The sequence below is a fragment of the Ceratina calcarata genome, unplaced genomic scaffold (assembly GCF_001652005.2).
Source record: "Ceratina calcarata isolate Rehan_Ccalc_2016 unplaced genomic scaffold, ASM165200v1 scaffold222.2, whole genome shotgun sequence".
NCBI classification, from domain to species: Eukaryota; Metazoa; Arthropoda; class Insecta; order Hymenoptera; family Apidae; genus Ceratina; species Ceratina calcarata.
In genome coordinates, this window is record NW_017143986.1 from 292,377 (window position 1) to 303,288 (window position 10,912).

General features: G+C 44.5%; 1 protein-coding gene across 8 annotated transcripts in view; it reads right to left on the reverse strand.

The window, feature by feature from the left end:
* Positions 1–10,821, reverse strand: part of LOC108622443 (uncharacterized) — a 116,004-nt gene extending 105,183 nt beyond the window's left edge. For 3 of the 8 annotated variants that reach the window (XR_003388838.1, XM_026811498.1, XM_026811495.1), the window contains exon 1: positions 6,170–10,820. Coding sequence is in view for 7 of the 8 variants with exons in the window: in XM_026811498.1 (XP_026667299.1) it covers positions 6,170–6,325 (156 nt within the window). In the remaining variant the exon portion in view is untranslated. Of the gene's footprint in view, positions 1–4,256; positions 4,340–6,169 lie in introns of all 8 variants that reach the window. The other 5 variants (XM_026811497.1, XM_026811496.1, XM_026811499.1 and 2 more) reach the window with 5 other exon arrangements.
* Between the last annotated feature and the right edge of the window lie 91 nt (positions 10,822–10,912).

Below are 10,912 nucleotides of genomic sequence, written 5' to 3' on the forward strand. Positions count from 1 at the left end.
GTTTAGGAGTAATTAAGGAAAAATGAAATTTTTTGCGAAAAGTTCGCCGTTTCGACGGTGGAATGGTCGGATTTTGTCAACATCAATAAAATGCCATATAATCATATGTAACTCATTAAATATCGAAGTTCGAAGAAAAGCAACTTTTATTTGAAGTATTTTTCGATATATTGACAAAACAAAAAAAATTTTTTATTTTCCCGAGATTTTTCCAAGAACCGGAATTGACTAATTTCCTGATGAAGTGTATAATACAACTAAATTCGATTGTCCTCTCATTACCGTATAGAACATAACAATTACCGATCGTTTGTCTATGTTCGATGCCACCAAGTGATTCATATACATCCTAATTAGAAAATCGAGGCTGTGGATTGGGTTTACGCGTGCATGTATCGTACGCGGGTAATTGAAGCGGCTGTCACGCGAGCGAAAACTGACCGGTCGGAGGGTCGTTTCGCCTCCGGGCTGAAACTTTGCTCCCGAGGGAAGGTTCACGAGGGAAAACCGTTTGTACGGCCGTGGCAGGACGGAACCGAGTGGCCAGTTAGACGTAATTGGGAATCGGTAAATGGTCCGACGTGACGCCCTTATTTCCGGGAAGAGGCCTGGTTCGTTCGTTCTATGCGAACGCCGAAGAAGTGGCCGGGGCTCCTCGGAGCAATACGGCGACGGCGCATCAGCCAGGGAAAATTACCTCGGCCGACGATGTTAACGAGCTGCCGTCCTTTTATTCAGCGTAATTTTCCCGTGGTAATTTACGATCCCTTCGCCTGTACCATACGCCGCAACATGCTGCACGCGAGGAAACGTGATAAAATATTCCGACGCACGTAAAAGTATCAGTTCCCAAGGGTAGCGGAGTTGGCTAAGCCAGTAGGTCAACCATCGTAGATTAATCGGTGATTGATAAAAAGATGGACTTTTAATCTAGGAAAAAGGGGATGAAAATTCACGTAAAAATGACAGGAAGTCAATAAATTCTTTGGACTATAATGATTGCAAAAACTGTTTCCTAAAAACGAGGGACACTTCATTTTCGTAAATTGTACGCATGATAAACCGAAGTGGGATCTGATATCGTCTGTAACTTTCAACCCGGTAATTATCGCAACGTTTGATTTCTCACTGCTCACGGGAAACTCATTAACGAAGGCGAAATTACTAATACTCCATAGGTGAATAATTTATACCCGAGATTGACATCGTTTCCAACGGGGAGACACTTCGGATTTTAGCCTGAATTTCAAAAAGCTTCGAGGACAATCTTGGCACCAACTACTCCCTTGTAGCAGAAAATTGTGTCCTAGAACGATTGCAACTTTGCTTGCAAACTTCGAGCCAGTCTGTTGAATAATAAACCTTCCAAGGAACTCTTGGATCGAGGCAGTTACAGGATAAACCTAGCCAATGTCTAAAGACGGTCTATGTAAAACGTCTGTTGACGGAATACATAAAATGCATTGACAAACAATAATATATAATATATTAGGTCTACCGAAAAGTTCTGTCCGTTTCTTTCACAACAAATTTCGACACTTAAGCACATGTTTATTAAGCGCATGTGTGCCTCTCTATTTTTAACACTTAATCTATACATACTCACGTAGCAAATTAACTAAAACAAAGTTGATTCACGTTAGTCTTATGTGTGAAGCCATAGTGTACCCATGGCTACTGATAAGCTTCATTTACGCCACTGTATTTTATACGAATTTCAACAAGGAACAAATGCTACAGAAACATGTAAAATTTTATTGAAAGTGTTTGGTGAAGGTACAGTTTCTGATAGGACATGCAGAAGATGGTTGAAAAAATTTTTTGAAGGGAAAAAAATTGAAAAATGAAGAAGATATGAAACAAGCACTAGTTGAATTTTTCGCATGAAAAGATAAAACATTTTTGAAAAATGGGATATACAAATTGCCCTCGCGTTGGCAAGAAATCATTAATAATAATGGCAATTATATTATTTAATAAAGTTTATTGATGGTAAGAAAAATTTGTATTTTGGTTTATTCCAAAAAACGGACATAACTTTCCGGTAGACCTAATATTTCGTTTAATACCGTGAAAATAGAGTAAAGTGGCATGAGAATGCGAGCTAGTCGATACCGTCGGTGGCTATTTTACGCGGAAACTGAACTCGGAAAAGCGGCCTGCCGATTTGAATAAGATTGCAAGAATTCGATTTGTTCGAAAATCGAATTCGCGGAATGGCACGTTTGGAGTTTAGCTGCCTGCGGGGTCAGTCTCCACCGGAATATCTGTTTTTGTGTCTACCCGGGTCTCGGATTCTTCACGAAAGAACTAAATCGATGGGACACTTTGGTACCGCGAGAGAGAACACATTCGCCGCGTATCCAAACTATGCGGACGTAACCGAATCGTTCCGACGTACAATCGGTACCCGTCCAACTTTCGACCGTGACGTACGATGCAATTTTCCAACATCTCCAGAATAAAGTGTCACTATAAACTGTCATCATTTACACGTATCGGTTACGCGTCAGTTCGTCCTTCGTTTCGCGCTCCAGTAACACCTGCTCCATATTACCTCCAAATATATGTGCGTCATTTTAATAAAAAAACATAATTTATATGATCGATAGAATCTCGATAATAAAACCCAGAATGATCATAAGAGATGATTAAACTTTTTCAATCCCATTTCATGTAATAATTATTAACAGCACTGTTAAACATTATTATAATATACAAAACTATTCAAAAACGAGAAAACTGTATTTGAATTTATGCAATTTTATGCAATTCCGCGTAACTGAAGGAATTTCATTAAACACGCGTATAAAAAGATTCTCAGAAGGAACGGAATAGTTTGAGAAGACGAAGAATCTCATGACTATGTAAATATGTACATAATTTTGTGTAATTATATGAAACGAATTTGATCGGAAGAAACGAGTTCTATTGATGATTGACGATAAGGGAGGATCGCGTTTAATTAAAACTTTCCGATTCTGATCACCTTCCGAAGGGAGGAAACCCGCGAATCCGGGCACGATCGGGAAGGATAACACTTCCAGGCTTTCTGGTTAACGGCTGTTGATTCCGTGCCAGAATCCCGTTAAAGGGTCCGATTAAAACTTCATAGCGATTAATTACGAGCTTGCAGAAATTACAGTAAATTTTCTCACTTAAATCCGTACGAACCGTTTTTCACCTGATTAACACGTGGGACAATTTCTATGCTGACCTTTCCGTACACTTTGCATGTACGTAAGAGTAAATAATTTCCAGAGAAGTATCGCTCGATCAAACCTATGACAGGCTTCCCGTTTCCTTATCAACTCGCCTACTTCGAAAGGGAAATCCATCCTCGAGAACCGCACAATACATACTTGGTTTTATTCTATTTACGATAAAACCGCAAGTAGGCACGTAGCACTCGATCATTTATTTCGCAAGACAGACGTTCCGTCGACTACTTCTTAAATCTATAATATTAAAGCAGCTCTAAAGTTCAATGAGACATTCAACTACTACAGTAAATTACAGAGTAACATGACAGCAAACATGAGCAGGGGAACACCTAAGTGGGACAAACGTTGTATAAAACAAACTGAATTCGAATTCTCGGATGTGAAACATTCACGTCGGGAAGACTAATGCTAGACCAAGGGGGGGTTGGTTATTTGGTTAAGGGTGATCTATGTCTCTCTTTTTACATCCAATTACATTACACCTTCGCTAAATACAGACTGTTTCACAGAACCATGTCAACGCTTCAGAGAGCATAAACACTGAAACGATTAAAACAATCACACAGTGACTTGGATTAATCTTCAAAATTAAAGAGAACATTTTTAATATTGAATTAACCAAACTTCATTCTCCCTTGGAAGACTGAATCGAAGGGTAAAGAATTTGGAAGTTCATTCTAAGACCCCAAGTGATATCAACTTGCTTTGCCCGATATTAAAAAAGTTATTGAGTTCTGAGACACGTTCGTTCTTTACACTCCCTGAACCATCGACGCGAATTCGCGAAACATGCTGCAGCAGAGTCGAGGGGGAGGAAGGCTTGAACTACTCAACAAACGATTTACACGCTATTTGTGTTTGGATGCTGGATGTAAAAAACCGAGAATTCTTCTCGTGTTAATTATTTTTTTTTTTTTTGTTAGGGGAGAGTTAATTCTGTTTCCTTTTGTCAAACGGGCATGTAATGCACTCTCGTGTCTATGTACATGGTGCGGGTACACTCGACCAAAGTAGATAGACAGTAACACTTACGGGGACCGATATACGAACCACTGCCAGTTTTTTCGACATTTTCTACTTGGATTGTCGCTCGCTCCTAGCTGGCGCACTCAGAGCTGCATCCATACAAAAGAAAAAAGATCAGTTATCGTTGTTTGTCGCTGGTGACGTACCGGACCCGGGATTTACTTTTTACTACGAGGCCGCGGAACTTGTTTACGTACAAGTCGCAACGCCCGGGGAGAATATTAATAACGGCTCGTTCGGATTTTCGACCGACACGAGTTACCATCCGCCAGCGTACATCCGGTATTTTTACGTTTCTACGTATGTACGTATGTATGTATGTACGACCGTGACGCTTCGTACACGAGGAGCAATGTTAAATGAAGCGTATGGGCGAGATAACTCCTACCGAACGCCAGCAGAAACTTTGTAACTTTCAAAAACTGCGCAGCACGATAAGTGCGAGCAACGGTGAAAACAGATTACTATTCTCGTTGTGTATCACTTCAAAAAGCAGCTAAAATACGTATGGTATTCTTTACAACAGCACCGTTCAAAAAAAAAAAAAAAAATGATTCACTGTATGAAACGAATTCATTCAAAACGATGAATTATGACGAAGGGAAAAAGCTGGAATAAAATTGTAACTATTTCTACGTCCATCGTCGTTAAACGTCTGTTCGCCATAATGAATGATTATGAGAAAAGAAGAATTCAGTATGCGGACTGAATTCTTTCAAAACGATAAAGTATAACAAAGTGGAATAACTATTTCTACATTCATCGTCGGTGAATGTCTGTGTCCCATGATAAACGAGACGCAATGAATCACGCGGGGAACCGAAATTTAATTCGACAATTAGAAAAAGTTTCTAATTAAGGAAAGACCCGAGGTGACGGGATTAAAACGTGGTTTAACGGGCCAGTTAATTTTCCCTTGTATCGAGCCAATACAGGATGACGTTCCGACTTCTTTATCTACGTCGATAAATCTAATTTCGCGATTGGGGAAAAAAGTTGGACGTGGTTTTTCGCGGTCGGAGCCGCGCGAACCCGATACCCGGTAAATCCGCGTTGTTATCACAATTAGCAAATACGAGGCGCGGTCGTCGTCGCCTGCGCTGCGCGTCGCATTCGACGAGATTCGTTTCACTTTCTCGCATAGCTTTCCGGCGCGGAAATTCGTTTGAAATTTAAATGACACGGGGCATGCAAATCAGGCTCGAGACGTGATACGACGACAACGCGTAATAACCCAAGTACAGACGAGCTCGACGTGGGATTCGAACCAATCTGTGCGCGCGTCTCGATCGTGAAATAAATTAAAAATATTCTCGTCTCTCGACGAGTAAAAAAGAGATTTGTAAAAACTCAACTCTGTAAAGTTGAAGTCGCAATTAATCATGTTCTTTACGTAACTCTTCATATCCTACTTCACATCTCGTATATTCTCTTTGCTTATTTTTTAATCGTCCTTAATACCCAACCCAGTTTTAACCAACCCACAAAATAACATTCGCAAGATTATTTAGTGACAAAGAGCGACTGTTAACAACGTTTCTGAAACGTTATTGGAACAATTTATAAAGAAAAATATTGATTGTACCTTTTGTTCGTCGCTCTGTTCAACTGCATTGCACGAAATACAATTTTCCTTTTCAAATCGAACTCCCAGCTATTCGAGTTGACCCTTTGACGTACAAATAGAATCTTTCGTATCGCGAACTTTAAATTTCTGATACGAGGAACATGTCCTCCAGGTAAGATCTTAATGGATTCTCGATTAAACCGTATTCTACTGGGGATAAGCTGTCAAAGGGTCGATCGAGACGATTGAAACGTAGATATTTCAATAACGCATCAAAGAATCTCCTAAGCTCGTTGTTAAGAATGAACGATATTTCATAGAGGAGTAGATGTAGTGTCGGCTGTGTACTCACTTTGAAGCCAGTCAGGAACGCAGCGGGGTCAGAGGGGGTCCGGGCCGAGGCCGCTTGATTGGTAGCGCCGTAGCTCAACTGATGCTGATGATAATTGGAGAGGATCTTCTTGTGGGCACTGGCCTGAGCTCTATAAGCCGACACTGATAACTTCATTTCTCCGAGTTCCCAAAAAAGGGCCCGATTCTCCCGATGTTCCAACCGGGGCACATCCTCGTTCCGTCTTAGTAACGTTAAGCCTTCTCAAAGGGTGCGCCGTATCGTTCGCGACGAAAATCCCTCGGAAACGGGATGAAAGCCGGACCGTCGTCTACTTTTCTCTCCCTATCGATTCCACTCGATCTGTTTACTCTCGTTTCCGCGACTTCTCCTACTCGTTCGATATCTTTATCGCAAACGATTCCCGTGCGACAGCACAACTTTCCTCGAATTCCCTTTGTGTCGAACGGAGAGCTCACCGTCAACCGATACTCCGACGACCACGTTTCTTACTCGATTCAAAAGCGATTATTTTTCATCGGTAGGATTGGAAACCGACCGATCCCTCCCTCTCGGATGAAAAGATGCAAAGGAGCTCCGCGAATCTTGTTTCCCTCAGAAATTCCGTTGGTTCTAGCCGCGAGGAGTTTGTACCTCGTTAGCGGTACGAATTTTCTCCAACGTCGCAGATGAAAAGAGAGAGAAAAAAAGAAGAGATAAGGCCGGATGCGTTCTTCTCTGTTCCTTCCTCGGCGATGATTTCCCGCGAGGGAGGGAAACGCGAGGATACGTGATCCCCCCGGCGCGTCTCGTCTGCTTGCCAAGCTCTCGTCTCACGTTTCCACGGCTCTCTCCTCTCGGCTCGCGACGTACCTGTCTGTCCACCGGGCGAGATTCGCGGGAACGTGTCTTCGAAAAGCGTACAGCCCGGTCGGACGATGATCAAGGAGGAAATCCTTTTAGGAACCTTGTCGGGGATTAAATATCTTCGGATGGACCCAAGTATCGATCGCGAAAGGCTAATCCTACTTCCCTCGGCTTTTCCACGTTCCCGTTTTCATAGTTCCGTGTCACGCCGCGTCATAAATTCGTTGATCTTCCGATAGATTAATTCTTTTACTCTTAAATGCCGCTTAACGTCTCTGATAATTCCTTTCTTCGACAGTCTAACGTTTATACGATTAATATATAGGATCGAAGGCGAATACGTGAAACCGTGTGACTATGACGAATCTCACGAGTCATCTCATCGCCGGTAGAAGGAACTATAATCGTATTCAGAGTTTTCTGTCTCTCTATAAAAATTATAATTATATTCGAAGTAGCTATCAGCGACGAGTCATAGGAACAGCGTGCGCTTGTGACAATGTCGTTCGATCGCCGCCTTCTTCCTCCTTTTTATTCTACGTCGGCTCAGGTTGTATGGCCACGCGCCGTTGTTCATTAAAATTCGGAGAGGTCGTGTCGCCGAGAGATCGTCGCGTTGGTACTCCTTCGACGCCCGGACGGCTGTCTCCTCGTTTCGACGATTCCCACGTAGCTGCTCCGCTCTCGTGGCCCGTGCGATTGATTCTATACCGGCCACCGTGGCACCGAGATCCGAACAAGATCGAGCATGACGTTTGACCGGACCTCGAACAACCATTGGACCCACCGAGCCGGGGCACTTGGGTCGCTGCGAGAGGCTCGAGCCGGTTCACGGTTTCCTCCAAGTGTCGATCGCCGAACACGCGATCATTTCCTCTCCAGAATGGTTCAATTAATATCCCGCGACGTCCCAAAGATTTCTTCGAACGGAGATCGTTTTTTTGTAGATATCCTGGTTCACTGACACTGACATTCACTGATACCCGCGTGCGTCTTTTAATTTCAGTGAGTAACGAAATACGTTTTCTAATTGTTGATTTTATCAGAGACCAAAGGCGAGAGGAAGAGCTTATCTGTAAGCGTGCGGTGCCGACGTGAGAGTCGAAATTACCGAGGGAACACGTGCGCGACCGAAATCCCGTTGCCACTCAACGGCTTCGCGATCCGATGAGTATCGCGGCGAGGAGACGTTAAAACGCGTTTACAATCGTAACAAATCGATTCCGACGACCTCGGCTCGTAGTACGAACTGTTAAACCGAGAATCCGTCGCTGAACTTCCGACGGTTCGATCTTGTTCGTCGTGTGGCCAACAGATTAGCCGAGTGGATTAGCAAACTATCGAATTGGCCACGGACGAGAGGGACGCAGAGGGATGAAACGGTTGGTCACGGCAATTCGCTCGGCTAACAATCGAAACATCGGAGATCAAAGCAACGTGATTGACTGACCGAAATTAATAAAATTTAGGACAACGAGACAGACTCGTAAATTCCTTTGTAGTTGCGATCGCTCGTTTCGAGTTCGTTCGAAGAGTTTCGAAGGCGACGACCAAGAAAACTGATGGAACGCGGTCGGAACGTAACCGGCAATGCGTAGAGTCCGCAGCCCGAGCATAACTGGATTACTACCTGCTACCAACGACACCGTGCATCGGAACATCAACTAACCGCAACGAGGTTCGGCCCGCCCGTCGTCCGTTCTATATTCACCCTCCGCCTATAACTGGATTAAATATTATCATAAACTGCGCGCGACCAGGCGAACGTGCCACCTACGCGGATTCTACCCTCGCCTGATTCTAGTCCAACCGTTCACTGTCTGTACGACATCGAATTTCTTTCTTACCAATTTCCCTCGATTTCATGCGATCAAACAACATTCCATAGCATGACAGAAGACTCTGAGTTTGCTCGACGTCACAATTATTTACAGGTCCAAAGTAATCCGTCTACCTGATTCTAATTTGGCAGCGATGACACCGTTTAATGAGCACACATTGTAATGCATGAGGACACGGTACACGCCGTGTACGTAGGTAGGTACACGTAAACCAAGAGGGAAAGAGACGAAGCAATAGGCTGAGAGGCGCGGCACAGCCCCTGGTCTTCAACTGCATACGTCGTGATGCGTTCACTGCATTGCTGTCCCTCTCGCCACTTTACGCAGTTTATCTTTGCCGTTGGACAAACGGGAGAACTGTCACTCGATATCAATCATTCCCAATTACGAAAGATCTAGAGGAACACCTTTCATCGAGCTTGTCCACCCGATTGGAAATATCTCAGATGTCCTTATATCTATAAATGATTAAAGGAAATCTGCGACCAGTCCTTTTCCACCAATTTTCCACGTAACGAGAGACGACTCAGACCTATCGAAGCTGTGAAAACAACGAAATTACGACACTTTATGTAAACGCGACGCACGACACATGATTTGCAACATGACTCACAAAGTATGGCAAATTGAAACGAAGTCATGTTCGACTTTTGATTTGAAATTCGCGTCGAACAATAAGAGAAATCGTAATATGATTGATGCGAGGATATTACGTGTTGCGAAGGCCAACAGCTCTGAGAATCTTTCGTCAGCACTTCTTTTTCAACTTGCCTTTTCCACTCGGTCGATTCCTTTCGGTAACACACAGGCACTGTCGTACCGTGGAAACGGAGCGAAGAAACCACTTCACGATTCTGAGGGAGGCGCGAGCCGATCGAACGAACCATTCGCCGAACCAGTGAACGAATTAATCCAAATATACCGTTGTTCCGCTTCCTCGATCTATTTATCCACGAGAGGTACGAGCCGCGGACGTATTTCTAGACGGTCCTCATAAATGAATCACTCGATCTTGAATTGGGTCGACGGGAATTCTGCAAGAAGGTCAGAGGTTTCCTCGTTACCGGAACAATCGTCGTCACGCGACGGTCGTTCCGTTCGAAACGGAATTCGTTTTCCGCGAACGGCTTCCCTTCTGCGTAGCTAATACGAAACGTCGCGCTGCATCGACGTAGAGAGAGAGACAAGAGAAAAAGAGAAATAGGTAATTGCGTTAATTAAAAAGCGTGTCGCCCCGTTCGGCGCTCGCAAAACAGGATGGAAGAATGGTGTGAAATTAATCCTTGTCCGAGATACCGACGTTTACACCCTGCAAACTCCTCGTTCTACTTACTTGATCACTTGACTTCCGTGTAACTAAAAATTCAACGATCTAGAATCGTACCGGTGTTCGAATCAGCGGTAGAGATCGAACGGATATTCTGATCTCTCAGCGGACGACGAATTTTTAAATCGGTTCACAGACACTCTGTAACACTCTGTTCTCGATCGACCGATCGATCGAGTGAAGAGGATACCGGGACCAGGGGATTGAAATCAATCGAAACCGAAATAAAATCCGAATTCCGTGGCAGTCGAGCGACGATCGACTCCGCAATTGTGACGCAGCATCGAGCCACCGGATGACGATCACTCGCGAGCGATAGGCACGTGCGATCTGACTTTCGCGTTTAATCGATCTTGATCGATTATTCCTGAGGTATCCGCGGAAGGGCACCGGTCGCGGACCGGCGGTGCTTCCTCACGCACGTGTTACTCGACCCCACGAAAGTCACTAGGAGGCAAGTAGCAACCCCCGCCAGCCGCGGAGGAACGGAGGACGTGAGACAGGATGCCGGAATGTCTGACGATGGGGAGGGACGATGGGCTGGTAGGGACGCAGGGGTCGTGGTGGGAACGCGAGAAATCGGGGCGAGGAGCCGCGGGGATAGTGCCGCGGTTACGAAGGACGACGATTCCCGCAGGTTTTCCGCGACTGTTCCTCTACCAGTCGCACCCCGACGCGAGATTCCCTCCCTACTTTGTTCCAGATCCCCACCGTGCGTCCACACCCACG